Source organism: Simochromis diagramma, unplaced genomic scaffold (genome assembly GCF_900408965.1).
Source record: "Simochromis diagramma unplaced genomic scaffold, fSimDia1.1 OVJJ01000816.1, whole genome shotgun sequence".
In the NCBI taxonomy this organism is placed as follows: Eukaryota; Metazoa; Chordata; class Actinopteri; order Cichliformes; family Cichlidae; genus Simochromis; species Simochromis diagramma.
The window spans coordinates 7400706-7420559 of record NW_024386908.1 but is presented as its reverse complement, the minus strand read 5'-3'; the positions used below and the strand labels follow the sequence as shown (position 1 = coordinate 7420559).

Here is a 19854-nt window from a genome sequence, read left to right as displayed (position 1 = left end):
GCTAGATTAAAGCCTTAAAAAAAAAGCCCATGCCACTCTGATGTGAATGGAATCATCACCTTCATGAGTGGATGTGTACAGAACCCATGAGAACAAATGAGAGGAAAAAAAAGAGTTTGTCCTCTGGCCATTAAAAAAAACTTGATTTTTAGTGTTAACATGGACATCTGCTGAAATTCTGTTAAGGCTGTACTCAAATTGAATGAAGAGGTTGCTAAACAGTTGATTTTTTGCTGAAGTTGAAGTGCACTGGTTTTCTACATTGATTCTGTGGTTCTACAGCAAAAGTGGTTGATGAACAACAACCAAACTGGTTTTCAGTTGGTCAGAAAGCAGCCCATTCTCTCTCTCATTTTGTCATGTAGCTGCTCAAAAGGCAAATGGATATGGATCCATAAGGAGCAACAAGAAAGAAAATCCATGCTCCATCATCACCTCTAGCTTATTCTCCTCCATGCCCATGATGTGCAATTAACACAGGCAAGACACACGCAGGCCTTCAGTTTTTCCCACATTTCTCCTTAAGGGTTATCAGTGTAATGGTGACCCTAACCACACTAATAATGAAACTGTTTTTAATCGGAAAACACAAATGTATCCAGACACACTCATAAAAATACACACACAAAAAAAATTAGCCAGAAGAAGCTTCATTTCTTCAAGGCATCTGACCAGATGTGAACAACCCCAGCAGATCCACTTACTACAAACAACCACCCAGCAAATGAAACTCATTAGTTTTTTAAAAATCAAACTCAAGTACTTACAGTGGGAAAACAGACTGACAGAAAAAGTGATCAACTTTCTTTTTTCTGGGGATGGAGGTCCATTACACCACCACTAGCAGCCTGAACCACTGATACCAAGGATGGTATCAGTGGCTCTGATAAGCCAGGATGGAACCCTGCTTTCATCTTGTTTACACAAAATTCTGACCCTATCATTCAAACGTCACAGCAGAAAGTCGAGACTCACCAGATCAGTCAACATTTTTCAGTCTTGATGAGCCCATGTAAAATCTGGACTCAGTTTCCTGATTTAGTTGGAAGAGCAGGACACAGTGTGGTCTTCTGTTGCTGTAGCACATCTGCTTCAAGGTTCGATGTGTTGTGTGTTCAGAGATGCTCTTCTGCATACCTTAACTGTAACTAGTGGTTATTTGAGTAATTGTTGCATACCTATTCTCAAATACTCAGACCAACCTGGCTGGCTCCAACAACCAAGCTACATTCAAAGTCCCTTAAATCACCGTTCTTCACCATTTTAATGCTGTTTTTCAACATCAGCAGGTCATCTTAACTGTGTCTACTTACCGAAATGCATTCAGTTGCTGCCATTTGATTGACTGCTTAGATATTTGCACTAACCAGACAGTTAAACAGATGAATCGAATGATGTGGCTGGTAAGCGTGTAGGTCTTTAATTCCCATCTTCGCATAACCCAGACACTGGCAAATTGATTGATTCCACCTATTAATTTTTGAATTTTCTGTAATCATGTCATGCCTCAATTCAAGCATTCAAGTGCACTCTTTCTATATTGCTCCTTCAAATTTTCTTTTTTTCTTCCTTTTCAAAATACTGGAGGGTAGAGGTGTGTCTGGAGTAAATTATTAGTTATTTAAAGTCTGTTTTTAGTTTAAGTATTCCCCTATTTCATCAGTAAATTATACATTTGTAGCGTTCTCACTTTTATGGACGCAGCATGTGACCTTAAAAGGATAACACAGCTGTAAATTAATTACATTATAATTTATTGTAATTGCCACTGTTACCCATAACTTTCTGTAGTGCCATCTACAAAGTGTCAGAGGCTAATGAAAGACTTTAATAGCTCTAATACAAGCTTGTATTCCCATATCATTTCAGCTCCATCTTATCTAAAAAATTTTTATTCCGTCTCAATGTCTGGTCAGGATCACTTACAGCTCATTCTGTCTGGGCCAACTTTTACTAAGCGAGAAGGATTCGGTGATTCATCTGGGGATAAAGTTTGCGACCTTGTAGTTATGGGAGGATTTCTCTACCCTCCAGGCCAACAATAACTGAGAAACTCACTTGAGCACAAATCTGCCGCTGCTGTATGAAACAGCAATCATTGCCTGCCTGTGAATTTATTTCTGACACTTTTAGCAAGGGCAGACACCGACAGAGCAGGAAGCAACAAACACTGATACATATTTTGGGCACATTCCTATACAGACATATTCAAGCAATTTTAATCGTTCCTCTAAATCAGAAAAGCATTCTTGTAAACCTCACAATGCAACCAGTCTCACTCTGCCTCTTGCTTTCACAGACATTATGTATTCCACACAATGCTGGACGAAGGAACACAGGAAATGAAAAGGCTGACAGAGAAGCAGGTACAGGCGCATCGAGGAGGGGAATGGAGATTAATAGTAGAATATTCAAATGAGGTGTCTGATGCTACTTTGAAATGAGCAAATGTGTTTTTGGTTTTTTTTATCCACTTAAAATTTGTCAACACTTGAGGAAGTCATGCAAAGAGAAAGAGAGAGGGGGGAAATTACTGAGCAGTACAAAGTGATACAAGGCTATTCGCAAAAAAGCAAAATGTAAAAAGATTACATGTTTTGAGAAAACACAAACTGAATCTAATGTTAGGCGTGAGAGGTATTGTGACATGTTCTTTGATAAGGACAAATTAGACGTTTTGTTTAGCATTGTTAAAATATGAATTTGTTGAGTCAAGTTGGGTAAAAAATACTGTAAAGTGTCTACAATTTATTAAAAATGTGATACTGTCCAAATGTTTACACAAAAGGATTAACCCACTATTCAAAACCTGATGTTGACTAGCTATAACTTATCAATAATACAATAATCTACCTTACATGGTAAACGAATCTCGTAGATACCTGATGTAAATGATGTGGTCTATCAGAAAGTTTACAAATTTGCTGATAAGCTTAGTGTTACACTGGGCTACAGCCCTGTAGACTAAGTTCATTTTAACTAAAATTTAAGGGTTACACCGGTGCCACACATCAGAAGGGTATTTCCATAACGTAAACTCAGGATAGCCAGGCCTTCTTTGCATTTTCTGGCTTGACAAAGTCTAAAACTGCAGCAGAAGCTTTGCTAATTCAGGTCTCCTGCTTCTGGAAATAAGCATAAAAGTGGGAGTTTCATGCATCATTTAACTCTCTTTCTTCCACACAAAATGGGTCAATTGAGCATTGCCTACTCCAATCAGAGATATTGTCAAAGGAACAGGTTATTTTAAAAAAAAAAAAAAACTTATATAACAAATAAAATCATGATGCTGTCATGATCCTGGGCCCAGTATTCTTAGTTTTCGTGTGTTTTGTGTTTTGTTCTTTACTTGTGCCCTGGTTTCTAGGTTGTTCTGTTAAGTTGTTCCTTGATTTCCCCTTGTGACTTTTACCCCCTGTGTGCCCCTCTGTGTATCTGTGAGCCCTCGTCTCCCCTCCTTGTGTTTCATTCAATGTTTTCCCCCAGCCCGTTATGTCTGTGCTCTCTCTCTCTCCTCCTGTCTGAACCTCTGTGTACTTCCTGTTTTACTTTGACAGTCTCTCGTCAGTATGCGTCATGTTGTGTTCACTCCTGCCCTGTCTCGTTACGATTATCTGTGTCAGCTGTGTTCCTCGTGTGCTCCCACTTCCCTCGTTAACCCTCTGTGTATTTATTTCCGCTTCTCCCTCAGTTCTGTGTGGCGTTCTCCCGCATCCATGGCCGTGTGTTTCTCTGTATAATATGCTTCCGGTTTAGTTTGTATAGTTTTTCTCTCCACACAGCCAGTTCATGACAGATGCAGAAATCTTCAGGTTTCAGAAGTGTTTCTTTTAACGCTGAATTCATGATCATTAAAATATTATTTTATAGTGCTGGTGTCTATTCCCAACTTGACAACTGCATTCAAACTTGATACATTTAAGCACCAAAAGTTACTTTGTGTTTTTAGGGTACCTGAGTCATTGACCCAGTGTTTTTGGTTTTATGGGTTTTTGAGTTCTTGTTTATTCATTATTGTTATTTTCTCTGTGTGACTTATTTTCCTGTTTTAGTTTCTTGCGTTCTTGAGTTCATCAGTATTTCTAATTTGGGGTGTCTTGGTTGCCAATTGGTCCGGTTCATGTCTTTGTCTCTTCTCTGTTTCATTACCTCAGTGTCTCCCAGTTAAGTAAGTCTTGTCTTCATGTTTGTTTGCCCATCAGTCTCCAAGTTTAGTTGCCTGTTCTCTCAGTCATGTCTCCTCTCATCCCTTGCTCTTTTGCCCTCGCTCTCTCCTCCCTCTGTTCCCTGTATATAGTCAGTCTGCATCTCAATGTGTGTATTTCTCGTACTTCCTGTTTTACTTTGACAGTCTCCTGTCCTGTATGCATTATATTTAGTTTTGTCCCATCTCATCTGTTAGATTGTGTCCAGCTGTGTTCCCCAGGTTGCTGTCAGTTTAGTTTTCTAGTTCCTTCCAGTTTGTTTTTATTTATTTATTATTTATTTTTAATTTCATAATCCAGCAATAAAGCTGTGTTGATTGTAGTTCCACCTGCAAGTCTGCATTTTGGGTCCTAATCCTTAACGCTTTACACCACCACGTGACGGGTCTGTTCAGTTCTGACAGCGTCATGAACGAAATGTGGAAATTGTGTTAGCTTTTCACTAGATCAAAGTGAAATTAATTTGAATGATTTTAAATTGTCATTAATAAACAGCCTACAACTATAACTGGTCAGTTGTCTAATCTGTGCTTGTAACATTTATAAGTTTTCTGCCTCACCAGCTGAATGTATGCGTTCTTGTGAACCATTCAGCGGTTTTTGTAAGATATAAATAAATAGAAAGAATTTGTGATAGCATAGAGGTTCCAAATGATTTTAAACTGAAACCCTGAAAATAACCTGCTCCCAACCAGGTTGTGTGTTCAGCATAAGTTACCATGGTGATCCAGCAAGGCACAAAGACAGCCCAAAGTGAGCCACCGGTGTGACACTGAAAACTCTGGCTTTAAGTTCAACATACCTCACTAATCAATTAATCCCACTTCATAATACAGCTCTCAGGGCTTTAGCCTAATGTCACATTAGGGCAGCTATGGAGAAGCAAGCACTTGTGTGCAGCATTGCTGTGGCAAGATTTGCATGGAAGTGAGACAATACACACGGAGGAACTGGAGACAATTAAACAGAAAATGTTTGGAAAATATGGAAATATGTATTTTGACATAAGTGGTTTAAACCTTTTACTGGCCCCCAAGAGTTATAAAAGAAAAAGGTCATTCAACGAAACAGTGACATCAATAACATCTAATATGAGCCATGTAAGCAGTATTAAAACGACAGGAACAAGGATTTTAACTCTCAAGAAATCTGTGCCGTGGAACAGATCGGATGAATGTACATAAATGCACAAGCACTTTGACCAGGAGACAGGAGTTCATGTTCCACTTAAAGAGAACCTGTTTTTAGATTCAATTCAGAAACTCTAGAAGAAAAAGGAAGTAATAAAAGAGCTGATTGATTTTACTTTGCTCAGAGAGGTATTTTTTCTCTGTCCCAAATGCTTACCTATATCAAGAATAACAATGCAAATTAAATTTGTATTTATATTTATATAAATATATTTACATTTCTGAATTAATTTAGATTTAATTTGAGTTCTTCACATGGCAGATGTTAAAGGATAAGTCTTAAGATAAAAGTGAGTATCATTCATGATTTTAAAGAGGCTGAAATGTTTGCAAGTTGGTGATCTGAGTTCATAATCTCTTATATCTCTCTTTATATATTCTAATTTCATTGTCAATATACTCATATCTGATATTAATTTAAATGATTTATACATGAAAGCTTTAAAACACAGGGGAGAAGATAGTGTGGTGTGATTTAAATGTGTATCTGAATATCCGAAGGGTACTTGTCATATTTGTGCAATATATATATATATATATATATATATATATATATATATATATACACACATATACATACACACATATATAAATTGCAGTAAGTATTACTGGAGGTTAGCATAATCTAAGGCATTTTGTTTGAATGGTCAGCATGTAATTTTTTTTTTACTAGGATAAGAATGCTTTTAAAAGCATATGCACCTGAAAAAGGCTACAGTACAATCGTTGAGAAAAAAACCCCCAGCATTATATTGGATCCTATAGATTTAAACCAAGTGGAAAACTTACCATTGAAGTTGACAGCGCGGATGTGGTTGAGTAGCTCTTTACCATCAATATTGTTGGCCATCCGTGGACAGAGGCCTGGGTATCCGTAGCAGAGCTCCCGGTGCATGCGGTGCAGAGCGTGGGCCATGGCATACACTGCATCCATCACGAACTGAACCTTTCCCTCTTGTTCATAACTGGAGTCACGGCCAACTTTTTCTAAACCTGAACAAGAAGAAGAAAAGATGTGCTTAAAAGGGAGAGAAGGAACATTAGAAGTAACATAAAGCACATTAATTCCCAGGGGACTCGTTTTAGGTAACAATCAAGGTATGGAAATCCATTCATAGCAACATACATTACACCTGCGTCTACCTCTCATAACAGATCAGCGGGGAGCTATAGGGAAAAATCTGTGTGCAATGATATAAAGTTACAGCATACAGAAGTAGATTTATTTAGGTCATGTATCATCCATCACCCCACATGAACTGAAAAAATGAATCATATGCTTCAGGTACGAGACGCTACGGTTGTGTGGTGAATGGCATTTGATGCTTTGGGTTAATGTGAAACTTATTCATGGCCTTAAATGACTTTATGATAATCATTCTGCAGTCTCAGCCTTGAGTCTGTTCTAATAGGGAAGCCTGGCACCTGACCTGTATAGCCAGTCGGGTGCCTACTGTCGTCTTCACAGTGCCAGGCCATCACCATTTGTCACAGCTTTTGCTTCTGTTTGTGCTTTGTCTTTTGTATAGCCCGTTTATGTCCTAGTATTATATTCCATGTACACCATAAAAAAGCCAATAGTCAAGTGGTGACAGAAAAATAGAAATGTATAATGCAGGTGAAACAAGATCTACAATAATGGCACCAAAGCACGTAGAGAAAAGTGGGCAGCGGTTGGGTCCAGAAGGACTGAAGAAAGAGATGAAAGAAAGACAACAGGTAAGAAATAAAACGAAAAAGAGAGTTTAGATGAAGAGAAACTTTAAAGGAATGAAGAGAGACCAAATGAGAGATGAAATCTTTGTGCAAGACAGGTTGACCAGTAGACAGGCAACGGGGCACTCAGCATGACAATGACAAATAACTCCTCTCAGTCCATTCTCGCCCTGGTAGCAAAGAAAGAACAACATGTTCCTTCTTTACATCTTCTGAACCACTGATAATGGCATTTCTGTGTATACAGGAAAGGCAAGAAAGTGTCTAGTGGGGACAAAATACACTTTATCCTCTTTCCGACTAGTCACACAACCATGTGTTGAGCCTTGACATGTTTAATTTACTTATAAGTCTCTACTTTTGGCTTCACATACAGTTATTAGTCTTCAGTGTATACTACCATTTAGGTCCGCTTTCTGAGCTTATCTTACTGCTGCAGCCTTATTAGTTACTGCAGATTAATGTTTAGGTTCATAAGCTGCTGATGAATATTTGAATACTTACATCTGGTCTTTATGCTTGCATGCATGTACAAAATACATGCATGCATACAATCCCTGCCCTGACATAAATATGTGCCAATGCTCAAAAGCATGCCAATGGTCTCCCAACTGCATTTTCTTTGAGCGGATTTTATGTAATGACTCATTAGCATAATGAGCTAATGAAAAAAAGAAGAGAGTGAAAACCTCCTTGATGCATTAAGATGAAAATCAGTAATTGAGTGTAACATTCATTTTCTCTGTTTTCATCAAAAAGTTCAAAGAGTGGAACCACATAACATCCTACGTTCATTATCTTCCTTTCTCACACGATATCTGACTTTATGTGATATATTCTTTGTTCTTGTTTCTCTATCCTTATCTCTCACTTCGACCACATTCTCTCATATTCTCTCTTTCTGTCCTACCCCTCCGTTTGGTTACTAAGTCTACTGCATCTATCTTGGCTATGTTCACTCTTTTTTTCCTTTTCTTTTTTTCTTTAAAAGCAGCAGTCACCTTCAGGCAACACAAACCGAATCAAAACCCATCTGGGCTGAGCTGAATTAACAAGACCAGAGGCACCCAGAATCAATATGAGCATCCATAAGGAATTAATGGGGTCCCCTGAATAAAATCCAATCCACAGTTATGGAAGGCTGTAGGGTGCTTTGTATGCATGTCCTTATTCGTGTGTTTGTTGGTGCCTGTGGTGATGGGTAAGAACCCCAGCAGGAAATTAGTTAGCATTTTCTCCGGGCCACTGTGGTCCAGCCATACAGCTGATCACAATGCTGGCCTAAGAGTTGAACTTTGATAGTAAACAGAGGAGCACTGTAATGTGTGCATATGTGTGGAGAGAGGAAAAAGACAGAGAACAAAGTACGCAGAAAGTACAAGTCTCTATCTTTCAACTGTAACGAAATTCTGTTCTGTTTTGATCCTGCAAAGAGGGCTAACACAATACGTTTTTGTTTTTCGGGGGGGGTTCTGCAGCACCCTGTTTTATGTTACCTGTTTGGACACTCTCCCTCATGCTGAAGCAACTATTCAAACCTCTGGCTATTTATTTCATGACCTGTACCACTGCTGGGTGGAGGAGGGTGCTTTTGGCAATATTGATTTTGTGTGTATATACGATGATGATCCGCCCGGCTTGAAAAAAATGCACATGCGGACAACTACCTGCCTGAGGTGTCAGACTGAAACTGGGGTAAAAACCCACTGAGTTATTTCCTAAAAAGTATGGGGAAAAGGAAAAAAAAAAAAAAAACACTTGTTGCTCAGAGCTGGCAGATATGCTGTTATGTGTATTACTGCCCTTAATCTGACATTTCATTAGAAAAGCAGCTGCACAAATCACATAACCTTTATTTATCCACAAAAGCATTCACCTTTTGGCCAACAACCTGCTCAACATTCATAAATACACACATTCACAGCTCAGTAGTCACTGAAAGAGAAGAGAGCTTTTCTCATTAGCATCTCAAATTCTGGCCACAAGCCCAGTTTTTGAATCTCACAGCCAGAGCTACAGTCCTGTGCAATAGTCCTGAGTCACCCCTCATTTCTTTATATTTTGCTTCTAAAGAGTCAGACGTTCTTGTAATATTGAAGTGAACAATGTTTCTCCAGGCTTTCTGTCTGCCTTTCAACACTTTTCTTTGGACATTAGCTGTTTGTTTAGTCCAGTCCTTGTATTTTACCATTGTTAGAGGAATATATGTTTTTTGTTTCCTGAACCACTTAACAATGCTCTATGAGGACAAAAAGAATCCCAAACTTAAAAGATGAACCAGCGTTGTGTCTACACATCAGGCAATGAATGACGAACCAGTTTAAATCGTATACTTAGGCACAGCCTGTTGCAAAAAGTATCTACAGCGATCAAGAGTATCTGAAAGATCCAGTAACAATCTGGCACAGGACCTGAGAGATGCATCTGGCCCTCAGATCCATCTGCTGTTTACTGACGCTTCATCAGGAATGGTTTCAGTCAAAGGGTGGCTGTCAAAAAGCCAAATACCTAGTACCATCAGGTTTTGATCCACCATGCAATATCATCTTGATCTTAAACACACTGCCAGTCATGGACACGTACACAGAAAAACACACAATTGAACATTACCAGTCATGGATTGGCCTCCCTAGAGTCTGGACATCAACATTATTAAAGCAATGTGGGATTATCTTGACAGAGAATGGAACAAAAAGGAGCCAACACCTGGAGAATGTCCTTAGGACTTTGAATGTCCTTCAGGAATCCTGGCGAATTATTTCTGAAGACTAAAGAAATTACAAGAAAGCTGACTTACTGAGTTCAAGCTGTGTTAACAAATAAACGTAGTCATACCAAATCTCAGCTTTCAAGCTTGTTAGAATTGCATGCATGTTTAAACATGTTTCAATAAATCATTGCACCTATTTCCTATTTCCCAATTTCTTTTGCTGATTTTCCTTTCATTTTGTTTGCTAAAAGAATATTTACAAATCACATTTGATTGGTGTCAGGCTAGCATGCATCAAACTATACTACTAAAACCCAAAAGTTTCTTAGCGCTTTTAAAGTCTTGTCTTGCCCTGAGGTTACTCTGGTAACAGCCTCTGTAATGTGACTGATTCTCGTAAGCTCACTTGAATCCTGATGTGTGCAGCAGGGTGAGGTACACTACATTCAACTGACTGTGATGTCTGTGAAAACAAAACCCAAAAAGAAAAGTGCAGCAAGGTGAAACAAATGTATCTGTGTGGCTAAGTGATGTGACGGGAGTCCATTTATTGTTCTTGTAACCAAATTCAAGGAAATTAGAACAGAACAGAGTGAAAATTGATTCAACATTAAATAGAAACACTGTGAGTTAAAACCCGATTGTATTTTATCCACTTATATCCACCAGGTAAAAAGTACAAAAAAAGTATATCATTTAAATTACAGGCTGACATACAGTGTATGGCCCAGCTACACACAACACCTAGAGAAGCTGCTCAGGCATGGAAGCCCATGCTATGAGAAGTGTGTGGTGCATAGTTTGTGTGCTGATGTTAATGCCAGGAGAAGTCTGGAACTCTACAGTTATTCAGTCAGCAGTTCATATAATGGAGTCCATATAGTGTAAGTAAGCACTTTGTGTGGGTCAGGTATAAAATTTTGATAATTATCGGGGCGGGGTTTTGTTGTTGTTGTTGTTGTTTTTTGAATATTCACTCCCCATACTGCACATATTCAATTTTTTTAGGTTTATTTACTATTCCTAACATTTCCTCAGCCAGCAAGGAGTGCAGAAAGGTGAATATGTTCAGGCATAGTGCATCAAGATGACTTTAAGCAAAGGAAAGACAGACAGAAATGCCATGTTTTATTCATTCCATTAATCTCATTGGTGTAGTGAAAAGCTGAATCACTCATTAAGATGGTTGGCAAGCACATAAACAGCTACGTGTATACATGCACAGGAATGCAAAAAAGAAAGAATAGAGTCAAGCGCCTTTAGAACTGGTCAGCTGTGAGATACAGTTAAGAAACCTGTGTTTTCTAAGAAGAGTGCATTTTGAAATATACCTAGACAGCCTCCCAAGTCAACAAAAGTACCTTGAGCTGTCTAACGTTCCACCATAATTACAGATCTAATTATGCTAATAGTCTACAAACAAAGCTAAACAAGACATTAATTAGTAAGCCCTTTCACAGCAACATACCTTTAAATAACACGTCTGGCAGTGGTGCACTGAAAGTACATCTTTTTAGCAACAGTTGTGCAGCTCTTAGAAAACAAACTGTGGTCAGTGACCATTTGCAAGAAAGAAGAAAGACACCTGAAAAGGGCAAAGAGTCTTTTCAAGTGGTTTCACAATTTAGATAAAAATAGCGGCATGTTTTTTAGACGCTTTGGCCTTTAAAAAAAAAAAAAAAAATGAAATACAAGACTGCTAAATGCTGTCTTTTCTTCTCTCTAGATTTGTGGCCTCATTGCATGTAACTTTATGTCTTTCTGAACATTAAAGCATCTCCTTTTGATGCATCGCTACAAGTACGCATGCAGTTGTTGGCATTCAGCATTTGTGCAAATTCTCATTCAGAGAAAAAAAAAGCACGACCAAGTAATGAAAGTATTGTACTTTGAGCCATAGATCAACATGCCATGTAATAATGAGAATTTCTCTCTGCTGTTCTTATGAGATGTGAAATGACACGATGCATCATTAATCAGTATATCGCAAGAAAATGCAATCGTGCCTTGAGACAGTTAAATGACTGTTGCTGTTATGAGTAGTGCTAACTGGGAAAACACTACCGTGTCTGTTTCCTGGGATTGCGTCAGGTGTTGAAACCGGAGCAAAGGGTGTGTGTGTGTGTGCGTCTGAGTGTGTGCAAAGTACAATACAATACAGCTTTTATTGGATGTGTCTGCCCATTGTCTGCAGCCAGTAACAGCGTGTGATATGTATGAAATCCACCCATTTAGTCTCTGCACGTTATGTGAGCAGGTGCAAAATCAGAACTAGAGATTTAGCTGAGGCTTTAAGACCCAATTACGATATTCAATATTTAATGTAGTGCAGTCTTGTTTTTGTATCAGTGTGGAAAACAGGAGACAACAATAAAGGTGAAGTGGAGGCAGAGAAAGTGATGACTGGACAAAATGTTTGCTTGCTGAAGTGAATTTGCACACTTTATTCCATTTTGTAGCCAGCAGCTGCTAAATGCAATTCAGCCTTTCTGTTCACTGTTAATGACATGAGAGACCACAGGCAACTTAGTTGGTTGGCGCCTTGGTAAACGAGGATTTGCACTGAAAACTCTGGGAGGCAAAAGGACAGATAAAAAGTAACTTTTGTGTCTCATCCAAGATCTGCAATCCGAAAAGAAAAAACAAAAATGCATGAGCAAGCAATCATCTCCATATCTGCCTCCAAGTCATTTTCATATTTCGTGGTTGATTATTTGTTCTTGTTACATAGGCACTCGGGCCGACTGCTGTGATCTGATTCTAGATCTGTACAAATTCATTACTCATCTTGGTTCTGTTTAATAAAAGCTACAGGCATGTCACGGCAAAAAAACATGTTCAAAAACCAATTTTATGATGAAAGTTTTGTTTGAAATTGAGATGATCTGCTATTTGTCGATCCTGACACCTGCTATTACAAACTGAATGCTAGCATAAAAATGTAGACTTTAAAGTCTCTAAACTACAAAAGAAAAGGAGTTTTATAGTCAAGACCCTGCACTTTAAAGGGGCCTTTGAAGATTAAGTGGTGATATTTTTCATCATTTTCGTTTTCTTTTAAATTGATACTGCGTTATAAACAGACCTCTCCAAACAAATCTTAAACTCGGCACTTCAAAATCAATGCAGAGGTGGTGATACTTTGAATTCTCTTATTAGTAGTGCAAGTCAAAAGACAAGATATATATGTATTTCCTTAGGAGTCAAAGTAAGAAGCTTACAAATGAAAACACCTTTTTTGCAGCATGGTCGGGGATGATAGTGATTTGAAGGACTTTAGCATCTCTTCTGCGACAGATGTTAACATAATAACAGGCCGAGAGATCGGCTGAAAACCTATGGTCACCAGTGTTGGGAAGGTTACTTTTAAAATGTATTCCACTACAGATTACAGAATACATGCCCCAAAATGTATTTTGTAACGTATTCCGTTACGTTACTCAATGAGAGTAACGTATTCTGAATACTTTGGATTACTTAATATATTATCATGCTTTTTACAACTACATGAATGTACTATTGCTGTGTGATTTATTGTTACTGAAGGTCCGCGGTTCCGAACCGCAGTAAAGGGACCTCTGGCTAATACGTCCGGTTCGTGTCGGGCTTGTAGCCGAAAAATAGCTTTACTTTGTTGTCTGGGTCAACTTTGCTAACGAGAGACAGAGAGAGGCGTTGACAGGCTGCTCCAACGGAACTTATTGTTTCGGAGGAAAACATGAACAGTGTACAGTCGAGTCTTGATAGCGTACTTACAACTGGGCTCGTCAGGCACTCTTTTTGGCTGCAGTGATTATTATATTTACATGCTTCCAGCTCCCGTTTCTGCTCGATGACAACTCGTACTTTTCCTTTTTCTCCCTCCCTCGCTCACAGACACACAATGGGTATGACCATTCTCCCTGCAGCACGGACTACACTGCCAATGAGGCTACATTCTTTAGCGCTATGCCTGTAACACTCTGCCTATTGCCTTTATATTAAATCATTTTTAAAAATATTTCTTCATTATGAGACGCGAGATTGAGACACGGGCATTAGGGCCTCTTAACATATTGTGGCGAGCTCAGACAAGGAGGAGACAGAGGTGTCGTTTGGTCTTGCTTCCCTGAGTTGCCAGGGAGCACAGCCGTTTATTTTCCAACAGAAACACACCGCCACTAACCAAATTGCTCGGCATAGCTTAGCACAACAACAACAAAAAGGCGCTCTCTCACCCAGGAAACACACAGTCGCAGAGAGAGTGCGTCACCCTGTAACCATGGCAACCCTAACGCTGCCGCCTGGAACAACCAATGACTGTAGAAAACAGTCATTGGGAACAACAGAACATAGCTGTCAAACAAAACCCAAACAGTCCTGACCCGCCACAATATGAAACAGGGAAATACCGCCGTGTAATCCATTTATTTCAACAAAGTAACTGTATTCTAAATACCACCTTTTTAAACGGTAACTGTAACGGAATACAGTTACTCATATTTTGTATTTTAAATACGTAACGGCGGTACATGTATTCCGTTACTCCCCAACACTGCTGGTCACTATGGAAAAATGTGTATTAGAGTGTGCTTCACCAAAAACCTACTTATAATTTCTTTGGTTACTAGCAGGTTGTGGTGGTTGTCTGTACTTAGCATAGAACGTCAACACTCATCAACTGTTTGTTGAGCTACAGTGAAACTGTGAAAAGTGGGACAAACACGGAATACGAGTCGCTGCACCCTTGAAATGTTTCTTCAGCGCTTGTGGCACGTGGTTTCACGTGCACACTCTTTCCTCATTACTACCTAAGTAAGGAGATTTGGGCAGCAGTGTAATCCTTGTATCTACCAACCACTAGCTAGCATTTGGGGAACAGACATTTTTTATAGTGATCTACATATGGTTGCCCGGAGTGTTGCTGACCAACTAGTCTCTTGGTCTCTGTGACTGGGGCATTAGCAATCAATTTCACAGACAGCGTGCAATCCCCAGCAACCACTTGCTGACCTGCCAAGGAATATAACTTGTCTCTACCTTTCTATGGTTTCTAAGGGATTGCTAAGCAGTTGCTAGCCCTGAGTGATTGGAGTCTTTAAAAGGCAATTATTATAAATAACTTTATATTGCACTATTATATTATACTGTTTAGTTATACAAAAGTAATATAACTATTCACATTGTGAAATGACTGCCGATGTTTTGACCGACTTTCTTGTTGACAGCTAAGGAGCTACTGGCTGTGTTGACGGCCATTTTTCAAGTCTGCTTTGTGGGACTTCTTCACGATTACATGTGTGATTATCCATAATATTAAAAATTGCAATAAATATTAACATACCTACTTACTTTAAAATTAAAATCCTTCTCTACACAAGAAGGATTAAGATTACAACATGGGGGGGGGGGCTGTACAGGGAGTGCAGAATTATTAGGCAAGTTGTATTTTTGAGGAATAATTTTATTATTGAACAACAATCATGTTCTCAATGAACCCAAAAAACTCATTAATATCAAAGCTGAATGTTTTTGGAAGTAGTTTTTAGTTTGTTTTTAGTTTTAGCTATTTTAGGGGGATATCTGTGTGTGCAGGTGACTATTACTGTGCATAATTATTAGGCAACTTAACAAAAAACAAATATATACCCATTTCAATTATTTATTTTTACCAGTGAAACCAATATAACATCTCCACATTCACAAATATACATTTCTGACATTCAAAAACAAAACAAAAACAAATCAGCGACCAATATAGCCACCTTTCTTTGCAAGGACACTCAAAAGCCTGCCATCCATGGATTCTGTCAGTGTTTTGATCTGTTCACCATCAACATTGCGTGCAGCAGCAACCACAGCCTCCCAGACACTGTTCAGAGAGGTGTACTGTTTTCCCTCCTTGTAAATCTCACATTTGATGATGGACCACAGGTTCTCAATGGGGTTCAGATCAGGTGAACAAGGTGGCCATGTCATTAGTTTTTCTTCTTTTATACCCTTTCTTGCCAGCCACGCTGTGGAGTACTTGGACGCGTGTGATGGAGCATTGTCCTGCATGAAAATCATGTTTTTCTTGAAGGATGCAGACTTCTTCCTGTACCACTGCTTGAAGAAGGTGTCTTCCAGAAACTGGCAGTAGGACTGGGAGTTGAGCTTGACTCCATCCTCAACCCGAAAAGGCCCCACAAGCTCATCTTTGATGATACCAGCCCAAGCCAGTACTCCACCTCCACCTTGCTGGCGTCTGAGTCGGACTGGAGCTCTCTGCCCTTTACCAATCCAGCCACGGGCCCATCCATCTGGCCCATCAAGACTCACTCTCATTTCATCAGTCCATAAAACCTTAGAAAAACCAGTCTCGAGATATTTCTTGGCCCAGTCTTGACGTTTCAGCTTGTGTGTCTTGTTCAGTGGTGGTCGTCTTTCAGCCTTTCTTACCTTGGCCATGTCTCTGAGTATTGCACACCTTGTGCTTTTGGGCACTCCAGTGATGTTGCAGCTCTGAAATATGGCCAAACTGGTGGCAAGTGGCATCTTGGCAGCTGCACGCTTGACTTTTCCCAGCTCATGGGCAGTTATTTTGCGCCTTGGTTTTTCCACACGCTTCTTGCGACCCTGTTGACTATTTTGAATGAAACGCTTGATTGTTCGATGATCACGCTTCAGAAGCTTTGCAATTTTGAGACTGCTGCATCCCTCTGCAAGATATCTCACTATTTTTGACTTTTCTGAGCCTGTCAAGTCCTTCTTTTGACCCATTTTGCCAAAGGAAAGGACGTTGCCTAATAATTATGCACACCTGATATAGGGTGTTGATGTCATTAGACCACACCCCTTCTCATTACAGAGATGCACATCACTAAATATGCTTAATTGGTAGTAGGCTTTCGAGCCTATACAGCTTGGAGTAAGACAACATGCATGAAGAGGATGATGTGGACAAAATACTCATTTGCCTAATAATTCTGCACTCCCTGTATCTGTTTTCCTACTATTTTCATGATATGAAATAAAATAAAAAAAATTGGGAACAGCAAAACCTCTGAAATGCATGTTTCACTGCCTTGCTAGTGAAGCGAGTTCCTTGTCTAATACAGACACAAAGCAATACATGAAATCATCGAGGTGAGACTAATGCAAGAATGCCAACTGGCTAAATGCTTTGATGGATGCCTTCATAGACCAGTGTGCTGGGCAGATTTTCTACATGCAGTGATTGATGGCAACACAGCTGACAGACAGACTAATGATGTGAACAAGCTCCTTAATTAAACATCAATTTGCAGCACATATTCAATTCCCTCCTTCTAAACTCTCAACAGCTAGCAAGTATTTTACTCTAGCTTTCTTTTCTTCTCAACCACCACCTGACGCCCCCATCCGCCTTTCCTTTTCTGTAGGCAAATTGGCTTATAAAAATATATGAGAAGGAAATTTATTTATGAGCCCTGGAATGATGCAACCTAAGTTCAGATGTTCATGAATACATTTACATAAAGGTTGCTTAATTAAATTTTCTCTCATTTATCAACGATGGCTCAAAAACATCACAAAGATGACAGCATAGGGTGATGCTGCCCACACACACCATAATTCAGAGACATTTATGAATCAATATTGTTAAAATATAAAACTACCACTCTGCTTAAATGCGTTTCTCATATTTCTCATATTTCTTAACATACAAAAACCATGCAAACCATATTTGACTGGCTTAGATCTTTGAAGCTAATCTACCAAGGAAGACATGGCTAATCAATAAGAAAAAAGAGCAAATGAGCATCAGACAGAGATCTGCTCTACATGATTTGACAACAGAGCACTGAAGCCAAGGCTTGTGTCAATACACTGCTGCATAAATACCAGTCAGTGGCTTCAAGCCTGAGTGCAAGTATGTGTCTGTGTTTGTACAATTACATCTAAGAGTGTGTGCGCCTGTGTTTGTTTCATAACTGGTGCCTCGTGTGTGGGATCGAAGCTTGATGTCAAATGTTATTTTAATATCATCCAGCTGTGAACTACACATGTCTGTGTAGACTCTTTTCAAATTTACTGTATTGATCCAACAACAAATATAGAAGATGCATAGATGAATAGATATGTATATCTGTTTAAAAGTTATCAATACAAAACAGATAGAATAAGAGATAAAGGACTTGGTTAAAAGTCCCATCACCAGGCTGGCTTTAGGGTGGATGACTAGATGAACAAGTTCCTAAAAAAGACATTTCAACCTCACTACAGTTTGGGAAGCATTCTAATAGCTGAAGTCTCAAATTAACTTATTTATAATTGCACCTTCGTGCAGCAATGCTGACATTTTTAGAAGTCAATTATCTGATCAGAGTTTACTCGAGCAGCAACCTGTGTGAGTGAAAGGGTGAGGGTGACATGTCCAGCATGAAGTGACATGAACTGCACTTCCTGGAAGAACAAGCCAGAGCTGGCTCCAAAAACAAGTAAATCCCCAGAGACCTCAGTGTTAAAATATTTTTTTGTTGTTGGTGGTGGTGGGTTTTTTAATTGCAGATTGGCAAATTGGCTCTTAAAGCTGTACTGGAAATGTCTTTAGTTTATGTATTAATCACATCACTTTAGTAATAGTAGTAACACTTTCTGTACTCAGTATAGAAAGCTCACTCTTGACATCAGTTGTATGCATGTGGGATGTGATCACAAGTGGGGCCCAAGTTTTATTGCACCTTCACAGCAGACTCGTTTTCCTCTTGAGGGCTCTGGACATCCTGTTGCAGAGGAGATGACGGTTGGTCGGAACTGTTCCTAGACTGAAGAGATAAGGATTTCTCAGGATTTGTTTGGGAGGTATAAAAGGGTTCAGGGTGATGTCTTTCCTTCAGAAAAATGGGTTAGGTGTGTGATCTGAACGTTTTTCTCCATTGCAGTGATTTTCTTTTCTTTTCTAATAAACCTCACTTCAAAAGACACGCTCGTTTGTTGGTTGCAGTTTTATTAAAGATTTTCCATAACAAAGCATAAAAGGTGTTAAGGTTTTCAAGGAGTCGGGCATCTGACTGACAGGCGGCCTTCAATGCCACTAATTTTTGTCACTGATTAGGACTCTCTACCCAGTTTGTGCCGGTGCCTTTTGGAGTATTTTGTATTGCAATTATCTCAAGTTGTAAATCTTGCTGTGTCCACTCTAAAAAATCAGAAGTTGAAAACTCAAAACATCAAACAACTTCAGTCAATACTTGAGTTTTTTCAACTTCTGACTGTTGTTGATTTTACAGGAGTTCTGGGAACTTTTCTTGTGAGGGTAACAATAACATTTTTGGTTTGGTGGAGACTTTTACACAAGATATACTTCTTGATCACTCCTATCCAGGCTTTGGACCCCCACACTTGTGACCACGCTTGTGACCACCTAGCATGACCTTGAGTTTGAGTTGCCTCCTAGTTGCAAAACAAGGACATTTCGTGTTTTAGGCAAACATGTTGACTTTTACACTATTGAAACCTATACGCAAACCTTTCAAGGATATTAATGTTGCTTGTACTGTAACTAAAGAAATGTAAATAAATAAAATGAAGAGGCCACAGCTCATATTTTTCCGTAATGTAAGGGTTAGCACATTCACCTCACAAGTATAAAGATCCTTGTTAATACTGTGAGAAAACACACAGCCAACTCCAGGTTGTCACAAGCAACTGTCAAGCCCCTGCTGGTCCCAACCCAGGATAAAATAAAGGATTGCATGTGGGGTCAAAATTTTGCCCAAACCAAACATGCAGATCAGTCTGCTGTGTAAAGTAAGGGGGCCGATGAAAGTTGTAAAGGCAAAGCTTTCTGTGACTGACACAAAAAGTGTTTTGTTTAGTTAATGTGGCAGAGTTTGGTTTGTAGCTCAGCTGCAGGTGTCATGGGAGGCTGAGCTCCATCATCTAATCACCCATCTATTCTCTTATCCTTCTCAGGGTCGCAAGAGGGCTGGAGCCTATCCCAGCTACCAGAGAGTGAGAGGCGGGGTACACCCTGGACACGTCGCCAATCTGTTGCAGGGTTAACACAGAGAGACAGACAACAATTCAC

At 39.3% G+C, this 19854-nt stretch overlaps 1 protein-coding gene across 5 annotated transcripts in view; it reads right to left on the bottom strand.

Moving 5' to 3' along the window:
- Positions 1–19854, bottom strand: part of grm8a (glutamate receptor, metabotropic 8a) — a 289622-nt gene that overhangs the window by 59712 nt on the left and 210056 nt on the right. For all 5 annotated transcript variants that reach the window (XM_040035199.1, XM_040035201.1, XM_040035200.1 and 2 more), the window contains one exon: positions 6185–6388. In XM_040035199.1, coding sequence (XP_039891133.1) covers positions 6185–6388 — 204 coding nt within the window. The remainder of the gene's footprint in view (positions 1–6184; positions 6389–19854) is intronic.